Source organism: Calliphora vicina, chromosome 5 (genome assembly GCF_958450345.1).
Source record: "Calliphora vicina chromosome 5, idCalVici1.1, whole genome shotgun sequence".
In the NCBI taxonomy this organism is placed as follows: Eukaryota; Metazoa; Arthropoda; class Insecta; order Diptera; family Calliphoridae; genus Calliphora; species Calliphora vicina.
In genome coordinates this window covers 69,487,475-69,509,991 of record NC_088784.1, presented here as the reverse complement: position 1 = coordinate 69,509,991, position 22,517 = coordinate 69,487,475, and the positions used below count along the sequence as shown (strand labels likewise).

Here is a 22,517-nt window from a genome sequence, read left to right as displayed (position 1 = left end):
TTTCTGAATAAAAAACGATTTTTTATATTAAAACTCGAAATATCTAAATTCGCTAATAACTTGGCCAATAAGCGTTTAATCAAGAAAAGGAGCTCGATCTGTGATCACTTATATTTATGACAAAAAACGATTTTGTATATAAAAACTCAAAATTTCTAAATTCGCTAATAACATGGTCAATAAATGTTTAATCAAGAAAACGAGCTCGATCTGTGATCTCTGGCCAAAAATCGATTTGTTAATATAAAAACTCACAATAGCTAAATTCGTTAAAGACTTGGCCAATAAGCGTTTAATCAAGAAAAGGAGCTCGATCTGTGATCACTCATATTTCTGAAAAAAAAAATTGATTTTTTATATAAAAACTAAAAATATGTTTATTAGGGTGGGTCGATTTTTTTCACGAAAAATCGTATAGCAGAAACGCAATCTACGGAAAATTCTATGAAATTCTCCCCAAGAAACCATAGGTCTAAAATCAAATCCTATCTTGCGCATTTCGTCTTTTATCCAATGATATCTCAGTATATGTACATTAGATTTTTTGATTTAATTTTTCAGAAGGTTTTTGCGTAAATAAAATAACGTAAAAAGTAATGGCGTCCTTTTTTTGGAAATTTTCACTCCTTGTGGTGTTTCAACACACCTAAAGACGCGTATTTTTTTTTTTTTTTTTTTTTTTTTAACGTTTTATTGATTTATTGAATCTGTCTATTTTGACCTTACAATAAGTATTTAAATCTTATAACTAAAATTAAAACTATTTGCTCTTCAGCAAGAGAGCCATTATGGTAAACTGTCACTCATCTTAGCGGGGTGGTAGATCTGCTCTACGGAGCCTGGATCGGGTTTGGGTCTGCACAAGTTGTCTTGCAAGCGTATTGGGATGGTTACGCAGCTTCACAATATATTTCTCACGGACTTTCTCGAACTCTTCCTTTACCAATGTCACTTCTAAGTCTCTGTGGATGTTTTCATTTCTTATGTACCATGGTGCTCCCGTCATGGTCCTAAGAATTTTAGATTGGGCCCTCTGTATAAGATCAATACTGGTGTTGCTAGCCATTCCCCATAATTGAATTCCATATGTCCAAATTGGTTTTAAAACGGTCTTATACAGGATGACTTTATATTCAAGGCTTAATTTTGATTGGTCACTGATTAACCAATGAAAGCTAGAGGCTTTTAACTTCATGTGAAGTCTCTTGGTTTCTATGTGTCGGCGCCAAGTAAGCCGTCTATCTAGATGAATACCAAGGTAGGTGACATAATCAGACTGCGGTATATTAACGTTGTTGAGTGTGACAGGTGGGCAATTTCCTCTCCTTAGAGCGAACGTAACATGTTTACTTTTCAGCTCATTTACCTTTATTCGCCAGTTTTTCAACCATGACTCCACACGTACGAGGTAATTCTGTAGTTGACTAGATGCCATGAGTGGGTTTTCGTCTGAGCTAATAATGGCGGTATCATCAGCAAATGTTGAAATTGTTAGTTTATCGCACGTAGGGAGGTCGGAGGTGTAAATCAAATATAGTGTAGGTCCTAGTACACTTCCCTGTGGAACGCCAGCTCCAATCTTGCATTCTCTCGTCACATAATCATTGTACTTAACTCTGAAAAGTCTATTCGATAAATAAGACTCCAGCAATTTATGAGTACATAGTGGTAGTAAACATTTGATTTTATGTATTAGACCCTTATGCCATACCTTGTCAAAAGCCTGAGCAACGTCTAAAAAGATGGCAGAACAATATTTCTTTAATTCAAAAGATTTTCGAATCTCTCCAGTTAAACGATTGACCTGTTCAATGGTGCCATGATGTTCACGGAAACCAAATTGGTGTACTGGGATAATGTTTCCATCATTCAAAAAAGGTATTATCTTTTCCTGGAATATTTTTTCGAATAACTTCGACAAACAAGGGAGTAGGCTAATAGGTCTATAAGAAGATGGCAGGGTTAAATCTTTACCCGGTTTAGGTATCATTATTATTTGAGAAATTTTCCAATTTTGTGGATAAATTCCTAGTTTCAAGATCGCATTAAACAATATAGATAGCACAATTATTGCCACATTTGGTAGGTTCTTAATCATTGATGGCGTTATTAAATCATATCCCGGTGATTTTTTCAAGTCTAATTTATTTTTAATTACTCTATTAACATCCTCAGGACTAATATCGAATTGGGCTGCATTAGCCATTGTTGAAGCTGGCAGTTCTTCTAGTTCAAACTCATTTGCCGTGGAGTTGGGTTGAAACACTTCACTTAAATGTACAGCAAATACTGAGGCTTTTTCTATAGCACTTCGTGCCCAGGTTCCGTCAGCTTTTCTTAAAGCGCTTTGTGCCTCTACCGGTGGCTTAATGTTCCTCGTTGCCTTCCAAAGAGAGAAATTTGTGTATTTTGTACTCGTCAAACTTTTAATATATTTTTCGTTTATGCGATCCTCCTCTAAATGAAGGGCTCTTTTCAGTTTTCGTACTGCTGCGGACAGCCTCTGCTTTGCAGCAGGTGATCTATTATGTTGCCATTCTCTTCTGAGTCTTCTCTTTTCGAGAAGAAGTCTTTCAATATCCGAACTTGAAATAGGCGTATTAGTTTTTGGAGGGATCTGGCACCTAGAGTGTTCCAGAGCCGAAACAATCAATGACGTGAAGTCATTAACGGTCCTATCTATGTCTTCCTCACACTGTAAATTAGGATTTGTGTGGATATGACTGCTGATATATTTCCTATATTTTAGCCAATTTGTCTTAAAATACAAAGAGTCCTTAGGAAATCTTGGGGTGTTGGGTCTCTCACAATAATTAATAATTACAGGAGAGTGGTCAGAAGATAGATCATAGGATATTTCTGTGGATATTGCATTCCGAATAATATTTCTGCATATGGCGAAGTCTATTAGATCAGGAATTTTTCTAGGATCAGTTGGCCAATAAGTTGGGTGTCCAGGAGACACAAAATCTAAGCAATTTTTGCGATCAACTAGAGCTTTATACAGCTGTCTACCTCTGGGATTTACCAATCGCGAACCCCAATATGTATGTTTGGCATTGTAGTCTCCACATGCCAGAAACCGATCTCCTAGTGTTATAAAGAATTCTTCAAATTTTTCCTTGGTCATCGAAAAACGTGGTGGGCAATATATAGAGCTCAGAGTTAGGTCTCCAGCTGGGTATTCAAGGCGAATAGATGTTGCTTGCATATAATCCTTTGAAAACGCTTCTAGGGCATAGTGTCTCAATCGGTTTCTAATTATGATACCGGTACCGCCATGTGCCTTACCATCCGGATGGTTTGTGTAATAAAATGAGTATCCTGATATATTAAAGTTATATCTATTTGTAAGATGTGACCTCATTTTTCTGTAGAGCAAAAACGGTGTAATATATTGCAAATCTGATTTCACCAGTCGATTCTGAATCAAATATTAATACAATTGATGTTTTTTGAATCCTTAAAAATAGTTCCTAAAACCCACAACAGTTTAACAAGAAAATAATATTTTTAAAAAAAAGTTTAGAATTTTTTTTTTAGCTTGCCTTAACAAAACATGATAGAAAGGAAATATTGGTTCCATTTTGATAGGCTTAAAATGTGTATATTTAAAAAATCTAAAATACTTTTTTTTATTTTGTTTCTGAAATTTACGCCACCTGTTGTTGGTTTTTGGAACTATTTTTAAGGATTCGAAAAACATCAATTGTATTAATTTTCATGCACAATCGACTGGTGTAATCAGATTTGTAATATATTCAACCCCTTTTTCTCTATAGAAAAATGTGCTCAAAATGCGCGTCTTTAGGTGCGTTGAACCACCATAAAGAGTTGAAATTTTCCAAAAAACAGGACGCCATTATTTATTATTTGTGTAAAAACCTTCAGAAAAATTATGATACCCGAAAAACAAATGACGTTACCTGGTCACAAACGAACTCTAATCTACATATATTTTTTTTAATAGTTTTTTTTTATTGGATACAATACAATAGAATTTGATTTTATACCTATGATTTCTTGGGGAAACTTTCTTAGAATTTTCCGTTTATTGCGTTTCTGCTATACGATTTTTTACTTTTTATCCTCTCGAACACCCGTCAAGTTTGAATTTTAATTTTGTTAGCTTTTCCTATATTATCAACTGATTTTGTTAGATATTTAATAAATTTTTTAAAACCGAAACCGCGGTTTTGAAATTCATCGGTTTTTTGGAAACTCTAGTATATTTTTAAGTTTTTCAAAACGTTGGTTTATTTCCTTTAAATAAACCGTACACTTTTGATTGCAAATAAAATCCTTTTAGTAGTTTAAAAAGTGTAACAACTCTTTATTTATTTAAAATGTACAACAACAGAATTAAATAGTCACTCAATGTTTTTTATACACGTTTATAAATTCGCAGAAATACAGACACAATTTATAATGTACACGAATTCACTTGAAAAACACAGCACACTTTAAGGCACTCAGTTGATGTTTATTCGAACGACTGCAACCTCTGCCACTATTTATAACACTGCCATCTGCACTCTAGATTGCTCTTTAACTGTCAAAGCTCGTATATTCTATCGCTTTCTAATACATACCCCCAGTTAGACTAGACGATAGTGTGCTTGACTATCAGTCTGGGGGTTGCGGGTTTGATTCCCGCCAGAGACTCTGGGTGTATCTGCAGACAAGCAAAATGCTTCGCAGTTTGTGTCTGTTTTAAAAAAAAAAAATACGCCATCTGTGGTGTACTTCCTACAATGTTCTTTAACTGAATATTCGAATTCGAATATACGGTCTCAGCAAACAGCGTTGCCATACTTACGATCAATGGTCAACTGAAAGCTTTTATTCAATGTTAATAATGCCCACAGATATGTTGCAGTTAGCTATTACAGCACTGCTATTTGAAAGCATTATGCTACTTTTAAATCAGCCATTAAAATCGTTATATTTGAATTCAAGTACAATTTCGTAACAATATGGTTATAAATATGATTCATAATTAGCCTATATGCCATTGGAAAGTAAACAGAACGGTATATTCGGCTTTGCAGAATCTTAAAACCCTCCACCTGCATACATATTTTTTAGGTTGATATATGTAAATATGAGCTATAACCAATTATAGGCCGGTCATCATAGAATTAGGTATATCGATTTTGGTATATATGGGGATTATTTATGACGAATTTCAACTTAATAGCGATATTTATAAGAAATTTATGCTAATTTAAGTGATTTTCGTAAGTGATTTTATATGGGGGTATGGTCAAATATGGGCCGATCCACAAAGAATTTAGTGTTGCGATTTCTTTTAGAACTAAACTTATTTTTGTTGAATTTTGTATGGATACTGCAATTCTGAAGGCATTTATAGACCATAGAACCATATTTCGGGAAGAAATTTGTATGGGGGCTAGGAGAAATCATGAACCGATTCTTATAATTTTCACCAGAGTTAGTCGTTTTATTATAAAAATAACGTATGTAAAGTTTTATGGTATTATCTGCAACACAAATCTTACACAAATAACCAAAAATATGTGAAAATTGTAAATTTTTTTTAGGTTGTCTCACATTTTTGTTCATAGCTCTGGTTCTACTGAACCGATTTTGCTTATTTTCAATACCAACCTGCTTAGGACAACAATAAACATATTTTTTGCAAGTCTACCAATTTTTTTTGCGTATTTTGGACGTGAGCGTGTTTTACAGAGACGGACAGACAGACGGAAATGGCTCATTTCATAAGGATCAAGAAAATATACTTTGTTGGGTCTCAGATGAATATTTCTCAATGTTACACACGGAATGACAAACTTATATATACCCTCATTCACCACTTGTGGTGGTGGAGGGTATAAAAATTATATTGTGGCAAAATGTTGAAACGAATTGTTTAAATGTTCGCAATATTTTGAATGGATTAATTTAAGTAATATCATCGTAAATTTTCTTGTCACTCTGTATTTTGTTTCCATACATTTTTCTGACAACGCCTTAAGGTATACAACAGTTTGTTTTGGATTTTCAGTACATGTATTTCATGCATTCAATTAATAATTCATTTTTTTTACATTTCATGTAACAAATACCGTAAAATTAAAATATTTATAATATGTTTTTTTCTTAAGAAGTTGTTCAGTTAAACAATTTTCTAGTTTTCAAAAATCTTATATATAAAATATGAACAGTAAGGTGACAATTATCGTGCTTCATCAGTGTTCTTCTTCCTTTACAGATTTTGCCGTTGACTTCTTGTAGCGACGATAGGGATTGTAGCCAAAAGTATTCACCAATTGATTGGGTCTTGAACGAAGTTCTTGTGTAGCCAATTGCTGTTGGTGCTGGTCGTTTTGTTGATGCTGCTGATTATTCAATTGCTGCTGGCGATTTTGTTGCTGTTGCTGTGTGAGATTTTGCTGTTGCGGCAGGAAGTTCCCCTGGCTTTGCAAATTACTTCCAAATTGATTAGGGCTTCCCTGGGCAAATGGTGTGCCTGAGGAGAAGGGCGAAGGTGGCGAAAAGCCAAATTGATTATCGGGAGTATATTGGCCGGTATTCTGTTGCTGCTGTAAGAAACGTTGTTGCTGCTGTAGTTGCAGGGGCGTCAGTTGGCCTTGACCAGGTCTTATATTATTGGGATACTGTCGAAAAGGGGTTTGATATGGATTTATATTTGGACTATAGTCCTGTTGATATGGATTCTGTAAGCTGGCGGTGTACTGAAGAGATTTGGCAATTGCATCTGGTGTAGGTGGTGGGGTCGGTATGTGAGCGCCTTCGGCACGAAAGCCTAAAATTTATAGAATTTCATTAATTTAAATGCTTTTTGGTGCACGAGAATATATAATAGAACCACTCACCATTTTCATCAGCTATATAACGTACAGTTATAGGTGTACCTTCCGGTGAGGTGTAGGAATATGAACCTTGCACAACTTGAGCCTCCACTGCTTCTCCTAAACCCAAGTTCTTTACATAACCCTGGGCCTGAGCTGTAGTACCATCACCAGCTGAGTAGCCATACGAGAAACTGCCATCATAGTTCAATTCATTCTGATATGCGGTAATTGGTACAAAATTCTGAGGATTCACCTGATTATAGTTGCGATTGTAAATGTTCTACAAAAAGTTAAAAAGGAGTTTATGTTATATTTTATAAATTTGTTTTAAAAAAAAATAACTGTCCCTCTTACTTGTGGTAATATCGGTGAGATGGGCTGCAGTGTATTGAGTGGATTTAGAGTGTTGAGTGTATTGGGAAAGAGTTGTTGCGGCTGTTGCTGCTGTAATTGTTGACGTTGGCGCAGTTGTTGTCGTTGAAAAGGTGATTGTCGTTGGAATGGTGATTGATTGAAGAGTGTGTTTTGTTGACAGTGACATGTTTTCAGCAACAGTGTGAATGTCAGTAAAAAGCCGGCTATAAGCTAAAGAAAGAAAATACAAAAATGACAAAAATAAACAAAATGTTTTCAAGATTTATATCTTTTTTTTTTTTGTCATTATGACGTCTACATGGTTGACCTTAAGTGACGTTTTGAAGATAAAAAGTTCAATAATGAATTGATTAATTTTAAATGAATTGAAAGAAAACATACTTAAGTTAAGTTTAAGATTCTTAATAAAGAAAAGTAATAATAGTAATTTGATTGTTTAGCAATATATTATAAGTTAAGCCGAATTAGACATACATAAGTAAACTAATATGTCAAGTGAACCAACTTTTGAAATTTGCACCAAGGTTAGACCTATTGGATAGTAATTCAGACACAATTTTACACCAAGTTGACACTATTGCCAAACAGGTGTTTTTACATCCGTGTAACTTAAAGAATTATTAAAAAAAAATTGTTGACATTTATTTCCGAGATCAAATTTGACTTTTTTTCAAAATGGGACCTTTTTTAATTTTTGTTTGCTCAAAAGAAAGCTTAGGTCCATTCCTTTAAGAGGTTTTTGGTCGCTTAGTGGGATGCAAGTGGGATATAGGTACATATATCAAAATAAATGTTTTGTAACTCAAGACAACTTTTTGTACAAAATGGGCCCTTTTTTAATTTTTTGTTTGCTCAAAAGAAAGCTTAGGTCTATTCCTTTAAGAGCTTTTTGGCATTGTAGTGGGATTCAAGTAGGATATATATCAAAATAAATGTTTTGTAACTCAAAACAAACAATTTTTGATCATCCAACGCTTCCTTAAAAAGTCACTGTTAGGTGGGGATTTTGGACTGGCGACGCTGGATAGGCGTCAACGACGAGCTCTATTGGTCGACGATAACCAACTTCTTTTTATCTGAATTGGAAGATATTGAAACCGACGACATGTGGTTTCAACAGGCTGGCGCTAAGTGCCACACCTCATGCTACATTGGACATTCTGCACAATGAACATGACCATGTCATATAACGTGGAGGTGATGTGAACTCCTCACCGAGTCATCGATCAAATTCAGCCTGATTTATGCGCCAGAGTCATAGAAAATTCGACATTTCGGATGCGCAATACTCAGCGAAGCTGCGGCGGACATTTGCACGATGTTATATTCCATACATAATGATGATATCTCACACACACTTTGTTTTAATTAAATTTAAAGATAGGAAGCGCTTACTGAAAAAACCATTATATGAACAACTAGTAAAAGAAAATAAACAACTAACGAAATCAGAACTCACAACAATAGGTGCACCTATTATATTACTGATGGGCATTCGAGATAGTCGAAAATAACACTTATGTGCTGTTTTTCTATACGAACGAGTGCTTTGAGTGGTGGTTTTATATGTATTTTGTTTTTGTTATAATAACAAAACACATGTTAAATTTCCACTCAAAGTACTCGTTCGCTATAGAAAAACAGCACATTAATTTTCATTGTTAATAAATTATTTTTTATAAAAATATTTAAGAATTTTGTGTTTTAGTTTTATTTATATTAAACAACTCATTAACTACGAAACTTGGTGACATAGAAAAAACATAGAGCGGAAACTAGAAAAAAACTCAAACAAAAAAATTACTCAAAATAATCACACATACGAGTGTTGTTTTTGTTTTCACATAGTTTTTTCTACTAATACACTCTCACCACTTAGGTTTCTGACAACTGAGTTAGGTCTTTGACAGGAGAGTTTCCGCTCTATGTCTATTCTCTATGAGAGACAATGTCTAAAAGATTAAATAATTTTTACATATTTTTTGTTATTGGTGTAAATTTGTTGCAGTTATTATCATAAAATTTTACACTCTTGTTAATAATAAATGGACTAACTCCGTTGCAAATAGTAAGAATAGGTCCATGATTTCTCCTAGCCCTCGTACAAAATTTTTCCCGAAATATGGTATGTGCTATGGTCAATCAATGACTATAAAATAGCAGAGTCCGTACCAAATTCAGCAATAATAAGTTTGGTGCAAATCTTAAGACTAAATTTTTTGCTGAGTCCCCCTAAGTTCAATTCCGAAAATCACTTGAATACGCATTCATATCGTTATTAAGTTGATAGCGTAATCCTAATTAATCCCCATATACACATTGGTTATAGCTCCCATATAAGGACCACTTCCAGAAAATATTGATATTGAACCAAAATTTTACACAGATCAGTAATTTGTATTCACAAATCATAATACAAGATTTTGTGAATATCGGTTAATTTTTGACCATAGCTCTCATATAGGTCCACTTCCAAACATCACTTAAATACTCTTAAATCTCTTATAAATGTCTTTATCAAGATAAAATTTGTCATAAATAATATGGGGGATATCATGTCAAGTGAATCAACTTTTGAAACCGATATCACGAAGGATAGGATAATCTTATTGGATAATAATTTAGACACAATTTTTCAACAAGATCGGTCAAGAACTATCTGAGTTAGAGGGGGTCAAAATTTGACATTTTGGGCAAACAGGTGTTTTTTTCTCGTCCATGTAACTTATTTATTAGCCATTGTGTTGACGTGCTGACGTTTTTTTGCTCTAAATAAAGCTGAATTAGATGAACATGGAGTTTTCGATCACTTCATTTAGTACTTTTTTAATTAGCAAATGTAGTAAAATAATGATCTTCGTAAAGTTACAACTTCAAAAATCATAAGTGGCTATGAAATTGGTTTTAAAATTGTTTATTTTTTTAAAAGATATGTATATGTTTTCAAACAGAATAGAGTTTTTGAAAATCGATTGAAAATTTACTGTGTTACGATCGTTTAAGTTAAAAAACTAACTATTTTTAAAAAAATTTAATTTTCTTCACGTTCTAAGATGATCGTCAGACAGTAAAATATTTTTTTTTTTGTGAGAAAGTTGCTTTCCAAAACACATAAATAAATAAAAATCTATACAATAATAAATGAGTTATGATAATTTTTGTGGTAACAAGATTTTCGACTTTTTCGATTTATTGTCTTGTGCGTTCTTTTTTTAAAAAAAACACAGGCTTCATTGGGGGAGCATCCTAAATTTAAACTATCGTAACTCATATCCTGTTTCACAATATCGAAAGAAAGATTTCGTTCTCATGCTAAGCGAAAGAAAACTGATTCATTCGTTCACATAATTATGTAGTTAGGGAAACCAAAATTAGTTTCTTTCACCTGGAATGCGTACGAAATCTTTCTTTTGATATTGTGAAACAGGCTATGAGTTACGGTAGTTTAAAGTCAGGATTCTCCCCCAATGAAGGCTGTATTTTTTTTAAAAAAAAGAACGCACAAGACAATAATAAATCGAAAAAGTCGAAAATCTTGTTACCACAAAAATTATCATGGGATTTTTCAAAATTTGACATTTGGGTCAAAATAAGGAACATCAGAATTCATTTTAGAGGTATGGTTGGTACCTTTGGTAAAGTTTCTTATTTTGGTCCTGAGAATACGATTTTCCTTGTCACTTGGGCGATTTTTAAATTTTAGAGGTATGGTTCCTTGGACATAGTTACTTATTTTGATCCCTAAAATACAATTTTCTTTGTCACTTGGGCGACTTTTTTGGAAATCGATTCGCCCTAATATCTATGCTCTATGGACTCCAATAAAATAGGTTTGCTACATGAGAACCCCTGCATATTTTTGCATTAAATTTTGTGGCTGGAAAAAAATTCTGTAATTCAGATTTGGAAAGCTTCCAATAAAGAGATTTACCAATTCGTTTAGAAACAAATTTATCATATCAAATTTAACCTGACAATAAACTTTAAAAAAGTTGTCCTTTATGAGAATTCAACATATTAGCAAAGTTCTTACAGTATTTTCGTATATTACCAAATGTTTCATTTATAAACTTTTAAAACTCGCGTTTTTAAATTTTCGGTTTTATGGAAAATCTAGGCTATAATGCTCTGAGCTTATGCATCAAATAATTTGATAAAAAATAAGTTAATATAAATAACGTAACTTTTTTCCTGTAGGAAATTGTTTTGTTAAAAGTTCATTACTCTGAAAACTCAAAACATTTTGAAGAACCTTTGCTTTCATTAACATTTATGAATTTAGTTTAAATACATGCAATGTCTATTTATTTAGTTTTTAAAATTTTTCATATTTTTTTGCACTTTTAAATTTACCCGATATTTTATTTTATCCATTAGATTTGCGTGAGAAATTCCACTACAATGTAATAAAATTGTTAAACGTTTCTCAAATAAATTCACTGACAAATTGCGAAAACAAAATTTCCGTTTGATTTCAAACTAAAACTGTACAGTAGTTTTCACTTATTTGTTGTTAATGCCGGCTAACGTCTCAATAAAAACTGAATTAAAAACTTTGAATATTTGACAAAGTCGCAAACAATCATGTACTTATTTCACGCTCGACTAACGCGAAGCCTGCCTTTGACGGTGGCTTACAACTTTTGATGACGATTATTTTGTTTTAGACTTTACAATCGTCTAAAAGCGTTTGAGTTAATTTCGCGGTAAATCCTCCAGTTAAACTAATTGTTGAAGTACAAAAAGAACGTGTATTTATATGAAATGAAACTATTTGCAAAACGCATTTGTAGAAATACGCAAAAAAAAAGAATTTTTGCATAATTTTGCATTTACAAACACACATTCACACAAATATGTAGTACAATTGTATTTGTATTATATTGTGGTTGATTGTGTGTATTTGCATCTTAACAATGCCTCAACCTAAAGAATACCAATTAGTTATACGTTGCAAATAGCGGTATAAAAGTGCCACATGCGCGTTGTAATCTGTCAAAACATCATTTCGTATTAGAACGAAATCAATAAAGTTTTACATACTTCCGGTTCTGTTTGGATGCTCCATGAGTTCTTTAGTGTTCAGCATCTCTGCTTAAATTTCTGTTTACTTTGTAATTTGCTTCTGTTTTCAGTTAAATATAGGAGGGAGAATTTAAAAGTTTGCAAAATTGTTCTCTATTGAGAGTGAAATAGAGACAAATAGGGATAATAGGAAGTCGGATTCAAATACGTATGGTACGACCGAGAATGTTCCCCAATGTTCCAAATTATTAGCAGACCGTTAACAACTTCATCCCTTATAATATCCAAAGACCTCCCTTGAAGCCTTGCACGACTTGATCATGCAGCACTTTTCAATATATGGGAAATTCAGAAATTCAATTTTTCGTCGAATATAGACAGAGTATATATGAAGTAGGTCAGATGGGGAGAAGTATGGCCAACAACGTCTCTGGAAGCCTAATCACCTAAATGATTCTATAGAAACTCAAAGTTACTATAATTACAACGAACGTAACATTATATTCGCGTACCTCGAATCGAAAAGGTATCCCCAAATAACTTTGAAGACATGACAATGATGAACTCTCGTAGATCCTATGATCTTTCCTGATATGTCGTATATAGGAGAATTGAACTTGGTGATGTGTTCCAAACATATACCTTGCTCGTAGATCCTTAGATATTTCCTGATATGCCTTGATATCTAGCAATAGTTTTGGTAATTGCAGTGCAAAGTGTTTGTGCGTTTTCGAGTCGGAATTTATTCTCAATCGGTCAAGATCCTAAGATATTTCCTGATATGTTATGGATGGGGGAATCCGTATCCGTCTATGACAATAGTGAACTTTCTTAGATCATAAGATCTTTCCTAAAATGTCATGTATCGAAGAATTCAACTTCGTAATGTCTTCCGAACATATCCTGTAACGTGCAGTTACAACAGTCAATACATCATCATAACATAATTAATACTAATACAATATATATTAGCATATTGTTGTCAATAATTCCCAAACAGTTTATGTGAATTCTGATATAAGATATCTAAGAAAAACATGAACAGAGGAGCTAGAATCGAAGTTCCGATCTACTTATACTTTGCGCCCGGGTAACAAAGCATAATTAGACGAGGTCTATATTCTTACTTCGTATTAATACTGTTGTTAAAATCTGTAGTTAGCCGACCGAAAGCTGAAGAATTTATCTCCTCGGATTGCATCCATAAGCCGTATTTACGAATAATTAGTAGTTAGCCGACCGAGAGCCGAAGCAATTATCTCCTCGGATTGTACTCATTAGCTAGTCATAGAAAATAAGTTGTAGTCAGCCTATGAGAGCTGCAGAATTTATCTCCTCGGATTGCATCCATAGACAGTATTTACAATAGTCGTTAGCCGACCGAGAGCCGAAGCGTTTATCTCGTCGAATTCACTATTACAAACTTCGCCCATTAACCAACATATCCCAAAGATCCAAGACAGCTCTGTGGTAAAGATTTCAAAGGAAGCACACCTTTGAAGAACCTGGACAGACTAAGCATACCTCGGCTGGAAACAAAAACTGCATCACAATGCATTCCTCGAAGAGAATCCATGTCCATCCATAACAATGAGGGACTCTCGCAGATCCGAAGATATTTGTTGATAAGTCACGGATGAGTGTATCCATGTTCATTCCAAACCGTCAAACGCTTTAAAAGAACATGATATCCAAAATGTTTGTGCGATACAGAGACACAATTTATTCACAATCGACTTCAAGCGATTAAGAAGAGCATTGCCGATTACGATAGTGGCAATAGAAGATAGCTTCCACAAGGTGTTTAGTAAGGTTTATATTAAACAGGAATCACTACAGGATCATGGCCTTCGGAACTACTAAATAATTTTTATAAGATATTGAAGATGTGTCGTAAACTTCACAACAGCCTTCCGATTACTTAGATAATCCATGACCCACCTATGGAGTCCTTAGTTTTGATACCATGAATAATGTTTTAAAATTCAGCGATTCTAGCTGGTTCTTGTTCAACCAGCTGGAATTTCACAGCTCCAGGCACATAGAGAAGTTCGAAAAATCTTTGAAGTAGAACTTGGTAAGTTCTCTGAATAGGTGCCATAAAGATAATTTAATAATTTTTTCGATCCATCGACGATTATGAGTCTTTCGAAGGTTTACAAAGCAGAATTACATCCACATTTTCTAGTCATTGGATTGAATATTTGAACTAACAAAACTTAACAAATTTCAGCTTAATAAATATAATGTTTTGGCATTTGGTTGTGCCTTGTTTGCTTCTTTTGGCATTTACCAACCATCTGATATCACTTAGATTTGTACTGTGGCTATGAATAAATATAACTAATACGATTACATTAGAGGGTTAATCGACAGCTTTTAAATCCCCTAAAGCCGTGTTAGATTTGTTTCTCTGGTTGGTGTGAAAATTCACACACAGACTTCAAAATGCATCATGACTCCCCGGTCAAATGCTTTTAAAATATCATGTGACTACCATAATGTATTGATTAGTAGCAGAGCTGTAAATAAATCACTCATTTTTTAATTAATTCGCGAATCATTCACACAAAAAAATGAATTGAATGAAATTTGAGTCAATTCAAATGAATTTGGTAAAAATGAATTGCAATTCGTTTCCAATTCAAATGAATTGAATTGATTTTGAATTAATTCAATTAATTTACAATTCATTTGAATTGAATTGATTTTGAATTAATTCAAACGAATTAGAAAAAAAATTAGCAATTCATTTCCAACTCCAACGCGAAATTTGCAGCAGATTTTTCAATGTCATTAAGTATGCAGTATAATTAATCGACGGTTAAAAAGTCTTCCTTTAAATATAATGCGCCGCACATTGGTTGAAGAGTGGCCGAAATTAATTTTTTTCATGTTCGCCGATTTGGATAATTTTTTGGTATTTTGTTGTCAGATATCTGAATATTATGATTCCGTAATATTAGGCTGATATATTTATTATTTGTTTGGACAGACACGATCGAAGTACATATATGTTCGCTCGTTTAAAATGGCATGCAAATTTACTGTATATTCAATCTTTTGGTACAATCACAGTAAACTTATCATTTGACTTTGTTGTATATTTTCGTAAATGACAAATGCCATAGATGAGATTTGCATTAAAAAAAGTTGGAAAAAGTTCCATATAAAAAATTTCGTAGAACAAAATATAAACAACATCAAAATTTCAATGTTCATCAACTTCAGTGGACTGCATCTTTTTAGCGCTGTGGAGTGCTGTTTAACGAAAGATGTCAAATTATAGCTTGAAGTCTCGGCTAAAAGTTAAAGAAAAATTCAGCTGCTCCTACCTGCTCCTTTCCAAAAAAACTATAAAGTGATATAGTGATAAAGTAACAAAACATGAATTTTCGTTCATGCATGTTGTTGTTGCCATAATTCTTTAGTTGTAGGAAGGAGAAATTTATCTCCTTTCCTGGGTGTTTTGTTATTTTATTATTTTTTATACTTAAATTATTAAGTAAACCCAAGCCAGTCAGTCGATCAACGTCAAAGCTGGGTAATATTTTTTATTTATTTGTTTAAAGGGACAAATCGGACTATAAAATTCTTAATCTGTCCTCTTTTGTATTATTTTTTATTATTAAAAAAACGCCGCTTTTTAATTTGGTCAACTTTACCAGTGGACAGTTCATAAGCGAATGAATTTTATTTCAAAAAATATTTATAGCTAAGCTTCAAATAAATCAATAAAATAATACAGGTATTTTAAGAAGTAAATGAGAGTTGATTGATAAAAAAGGAATGATACAAAGAAAAACAAAATATCATTGAGCATAAATTTTTACATTTTAATTTATTATTTGTATCAGGTATGCTATCCGTGGAAGCTCAGGAAGATAGGAATAAAGACTATAGAGCCTATAGATTACATCATTCGCAAAGAATTGGACGTATAGCCACTAATGAAGACGTAATGCATAATATTTTATTGTCTTCAGACCCATTCATAAATAGATTTCGCTCAAAGCTGCAAATCAAAAAATTTAAGTACGATTACTTTTTCATGTTTTTTCTATGGGAGATGGGCGTAAAAGTGGGCGGATCAGGTATATATTTTCATGAGCCGATTCTATAATCATAATATTTATTTTTTGAGAAAATTGAGTTGATGCATTAAAAATCAAGGGAGTTATGAAACTTTTTCAATACAAGTTGTATGGGAAGTAGGCGTAAAAGTGGGCGGATATTTATAAAATTTCACACAAATGATTCTGAGTGTTTAAAAATGCTATGTGCCAAAAATCAATGCCGTAGGTCAAAATTTAATTTTCACTTTGTATGGGAGGTGGGCGTAAAAGTGGGCGGATCATTTTGATTTTTAAATTTTTTCTTGATTCAAACAAAAACTGTCTATGTGCCAAGTTTCATTGTCGTTGGACAACTTCTTCTATTTTTAGCCGCTCGTTGTATGAACTTCAACCAATGTGCGCCGTTACCATAGTCAGCTGGTGTTGAAAGATTATTTTCGTACGCCTCTATTCTAAACATCCCTAAACGTGGATTTCTTTCAGATGATAATTTTGAAAAGCTATTGTTGTTTAAGGTGAATGTTGCATTCTAATTAAATCTAATTAGCCCTCAATTGTGTTTTGAACTACATACATTGTTATTTTTCCTGATTTTTGATTATTTTTGGAAGATAGTTTCTATTTTTTTGAAATAAATATAATATAAATATTAGCAAAAAGTTTGTTGTTAGGTGGTCGTGGGTCACAAAATTTCAAAAATTATTAATTGCTTCTTGAATATTAAATATGTTTTGTCGTTCAGCGTATTTCAAAATAAAAATCAGTTCTTCTTGAAGAAATAAACTCCAAACACCATGTTTTCATTGATCAGGCGCGCATACAGGACAAGGCTTTTCAATTTTTGTACTGGATATTTTCATTTTGGTTCATTCCCCCTAGAGATCTGCTCTTGAATTTGATTGATTGCAACTCATTTTTGAATCATTCATTTGAATTGCTAATTCTTTTTTCTAATTCATTTGAATTAATTCAAAATCAATTCAATTCAAATGAATTGTAAATGAATTGCAACTCATTTTTAAAATTCATTTGAATTGGAAATGAATTGAAATTCATTTCTGCCTAATTCGTTTGAATTGATTCAAATTTCATTCAATTTATTTTTTCAATTCAATGAATTAATTCAAAATTTAGCTAATTCATAATGAATTAAAATCAAAAAAGAATGATTCATTTACAGCTCTGATACATATATGCAATGAAACCACAATTATGCACATGCATTATTAATGTGTGAAACCCCTTACATTATACATAGGAAATAGCTATCACATGTATAGTTTTCTTTTTTAATTTTTATTAACGTTCAAATTATTCATAGGTCTGCACAGACCTGGTTATGACGTTTGAACCAAAATATTTGAAAATCTGGATTAAGCCGAACCAGGATCCACAATCGGTTCGATTTTTTGCTCATTGTGTCCGGAGAATGTTATTCCAGGAAGGAATGAAAGTATTTGTCTCTAACACGAAAAACAATAAAGTTATACACACTTTTATATGCAAACGGTCTGCACAGACCTGGTTATACCTCCAAGGGTTAACAATTGCCCAATATATCTCTGTTGGACGAAGATTTAGGCAATATTCGTCCAATGACTTGCAATTCATTGTAGAATAACGGTAGATTTGTTGTTAAAAACGTATGTAAATCTTTTTCCATTTTGATAACAGGGGACGTTGTTATGATTACTACAGTGCGTATCGATTTTAAGTGGACACTTATTTACAATAAAATTGTACTGATTTCTTTAAATAATTTTCGCCAAAAACTTTATATGAAAGAGATAGAGCTTCACTTGAATATGGCGTTGGACTAGGAGGGGATATTAGATATTAGGTGACAGGATACGCAACGAAACTAACCCAAATGATCTTGATCTCTTTTGAAAATTTTAACACAATCGTAGAAGTTATAGGACTTAATATGACTTATTTTTTCCTGAACTAGTACATTTAAAACAATTGCCACAAATTTCCTGCATTTCATTATCAAAACTCCCTCGTACGTATTGTAAACATTTGCCTTATCATCTTGTTCAATGTTTATTACCATTAATTTGCATTCAACTAAGTACAACAATATTTGCACAAATTTATGGTTTTTCCATTGGCCAGTGACAGAAGGACAAATAAATCTCTGAGATGCAGCAATTTTTTCTTTTTCAAGTTACAAGATTTCTATCAGATTTTTTATGTTTTATTTATCTTTTTTTTTTTGATTCACTTGAATTTTTGTTAGTTTTACACTTGTTACTACTGGTGGTCTGTGGTGGTTGTTTTATAAATTTATGATGTAAAATTCATTGTATTGTAGTTTTATGATCTTTATTTGTAGAATTTTGGTTTTATGCAAATTTTAGGTTGTTTTTGTGAAAAAAAAGTTTTTTCTTTTTGTAGATTAAATTTACAATTAAGAAAGATGGGAAAAAAACACTCAAACACAATATTTATGATATTTTAAGAAGAGGTTAAGGTTTTCATAAATCCAATGGATATGTACTCGTACTTGAATTATGGTTTTGTTAGTTTTTTTTAAGTCCTTTTTTTCAGATATTTACATAAATTAACTATGTGTGTTTAAGCATAACATGAGATACGAGCAACAATGTAAAAAATTTATAAATTTATGGTTGTAATTAGCAACAAATTTCTATTGTTAAATACCAGACTAATTTTGACAATTGTATTATGTTCAATGTGAATTATGTTTTTAAAACTGAAGATGTAAAATAGCTAGTTTTCGTTTTCATAAACATGGTAGCTGACATTTTTTACTATCAGTTCAAGATCACATAGGGCCGCTACGATACTGAATATGTCTCATGAATATATTCAACTCTATTATTTCGCAATGTCTTACGCTACAGTACTCTGATAGTCAATAGTTCTCTGTGATCAATTCTATATTTATGATGATTATGGGAATATCGAATGTCTAATTATGGTAGATCGAGACATCCATTGGAGATATGGGTCTTCCAAAACGAAGACGTGACAGTCAACTGTCTGGGTGATAGACTTCCGTCAAATAGTAACGGCCTGAGTGACACAATATTCAAAAGAATTTGCCAATTTTCTGTAAGTTTTATTCACTGAATCCTCAAACTTGATTCAAGGGCTTAAGTATCTAAGTGCCAGCCTTCACCACTATACAGTATCTTAAGCAGGTCTGGAATTTGGGTTAAGAGTCAGTATAAAGTGGGATATCTCCTCGCTCAGTCAAAAGTCGCTATGAAGAATAAAATCTCTCCGTTGCTAGCCCTTGCGACCACTACCCAATTCAGTTACGTCTACTCACTAAGTTAACGGCGGCTACAGTACTTTCGTGTCAATTCAGTATAGTTGAATTGGACTCTTGGGTAGCACTCAGCTTCTATATGATGCTTATGACATTTGGTGCCATTAGTCTATTCCGTTTTCAAATCTAGGATATGTCGGTCTGAAATTGAGCAGGATCCTTGTTTGCGTCTGACTTCAGAGGATCGGTATCTCTTTTTTAATACCCCTACTGATCATACGTAATGCAAGTCGAACTAGCCTAAATGCCTTGAATATGCGGACGATATTTGCTTACTGTCACATAGCCACAGATATATGGTATCAAAACTCAAGGGTCTAGAGATCGAAGAGGCAAAGTCTGGTCTAAAGATAAACACCGCCAAGAGCAAGAGCCTGCGATATAACACCATTAATATCAAGATGTTCAAAATACGGAACGTCGACTTGGATGATGTAACATCATTCTGTTACCTTGGTAGCAACATACCGAATATCGAAAGCCAATCTTGTATTCGGCATGTTAAGTCAAATCAACACCAAAATAAAGTTGTCCAACAGATGTGTCAAATCCAGCGAGATGTGGAACGCGCTCCCAAGTGACATAAATGCTGTGCAGGTATTTGTCAACCGATACTTGCGAAGAATCCTTCAGATATTCTCGCCTACAACAAACCAGATTGAAATATTCAATCGAAAATGGCGATGGATATGCCATACTTTGCTCAGACCCACAGGAGACATAGCAAAAACCGCCATTGACTGGACACCTCAGGGTAGATAAGATAAGTGTCTTAGCTGGAGAGTAATCAAGCACAAGCCGTCTAAAAGAACTGAATTGAATCAGTTTGTGGCCCTTTGTTCCTTATAGAAACCACAGGACATAATAATAAAACTAAACCCTAATGAAATGTAAGGGTTGTTGACCTGATCGAGGGATCTAAAATATCGAAGGATAGTGTGAGTTCGCAGGCAACAGTTCTGCATTGACTGCATTCGACTGATGGTTGTGTTACTGAGGTAGAAAAATCATATAAATCAAACAGTTTTTCGATGACATAAATAATAAACTAGGACGACAAACTCTATGATCTAAAAAGACTAATCATTTATTTGGCTGACTTCGAAAACATATGCAGGGTGACCTCTGTATGGTAAAAATTGGAGGTTTATGTAAATGATGACTCGAAACAGGTAAACATGACTTAAGCATTGGTCTCCATCGTCTATGTGTGAGTTTCTTATACATGTGAAACCGAAATTAAAAAACGAACATGAGTTATTTTACAAGTGTTGCCAGTGAAGGATATTTTCATAAGAAATTTGGTTCAGTGTTCCCACATCGTAACACTAGAATACGAAGCAAATCTATTGTTGACTGAGTTTGGTTAACAATGTCTTAAAGCAACATGATGACTGAAAGAAGTTGGCGGGATATAAGCGATCTCTGGTATGCCAGGTCCCTCGAATCGCTAAAAACTATTATTATAGAGGTCAGGCCAACCAACAATGTAATTGAAAAAGAAGTAGGTGAACACGATTGAATCTGTGACAGTTCTGGACCGAAAAAAATCACCAATTCTGGATCTCTGACACCTAAGAAGGCCACTTTAAAACTTTCATAAATTTACCGAACCCTGGTTCAAATCCAAGATAGAAACAAACTCATAAATCATTTCCGCTGGACCAAGTCTTTTTTCGAACGACAGTTAGATTATGAGTTTGTTCTTTAATTCATTGGGATGCAGCAATAATAAAACACTAGAACAAGAGACTTGGCATGGAAGATCTAAAGATAAAAATTTGTTCAGAATCCCTCTAAATTCTGCATCCTCTCAAGATGTCATGAAGTAGGCTTTGCCTAAATTTACCAGGTGGAGAATAACAGGGCTATCAGTTCCAACATTGTGAGATTGAAATTAGATGAGATCCAGGAACATGAAGGAATTCGTGAAAATAAAAAGGCTGAGGAATTTACATTAAAATACTAGAAGCGAAATTTTGACACTTGTGGATTACTTAAAATGCTTTGACCATATTTGGCACAGCAAAGGCCCAGGGTCTTGGTCACGTGGTAGGAAATCGATCAGACTTCTTATAGGTATTCTTAGAGCGCACTGTAGGATAAAGGAAGGAAGTATCAAAAACTGCTTGATTTGAACTCTAAAAAGTTTTAATAGTCAGATCAATGGTAATAGAAACCTTAAACTAAAAATAAGCTAATCAAATATTTAATAAAGGAATTAACAAAAACAATCTTCTATAATGTACATATGACTATTGGATACTTCAAAATTTTATCGATAAAAATGATATGAAATGAGCTGTCTCAGTATTTTAACTGTTCTTATTAATGATCAATTTCATTATGACATTTCGATTTTTGTAAACATCAACTTAGATTCCAAACAATTAGTACGACAAACCCAAATGTGAAAAAATAATATATGAAGCTACAATTTGTCATTTCGTTACAAACATAAAATTAACTTTTTTTCTTCTAAATTCTAAAATACACGTTGTTGTAGTGTAATTGTTTAAATCAATTTATCACTAGTGTACTGCACGTTAAACATTTATAGACCATTAAGTCGAAAATATTTAACATAAATGATAAACTAACTGATGTAGTAGATGATGACTGCGTGTTCTCAAATATCCCTGCAGTTTTAGAGGTAGCAATTGTACAGACAGGTTTTCATATCGAACTAACTATGATCATTATTACTACTTACCTTTACATCACTTTTGCATTACCATTCACCAGCAAAATCGCTAGTTCTTGAAAAACAAATCCAAACCCACAAACAGAGTATTGTTCAAAAATGCTATTTATAGACGAGTTCCAGTTAATGGTCGTTCAAAATGCTGCAGGGATGTTAAATGTGTAATAAAAGTGATTTATTACTGACAAGTTTCC

General features: G+C 33.2%; 1 protein-coding gene across 1 annotated transcript in view; it reads right to left on the bottom strand.

Moving 5' to 3' along the window:
• Window positions 1-6,013: 6,013 nt before the first annotated feature.
• Window positions 6,014-22,517, bottom strand: part of Cpr47Ee (Cuticular protein 47Ee) — a 42,261-nt gene continuing 25,757 nt past the window's right edge. The window contains exons 2-4 of the mRNA XM_065512854.1: window positions 7,197-7,427; window positions 6,864-7,122; window positions 6,014-6,793 (exon numbers count right to left, since the gene is read on the bottom strand). Of these exons, the coding sequence (XP_065368926.1) occupies window positions 6,216-6,793; window positions 6,864-7,122; window positions 7,197-7,427 (1,068 nt within the window). The 3' untranslated portion in view covers window positions 6,014-6,215. The remainder of the gene's footprint in view (window positions 6,794-6,863; window positions 7,123-7,196; window positions 7,428-22,517) is intronic.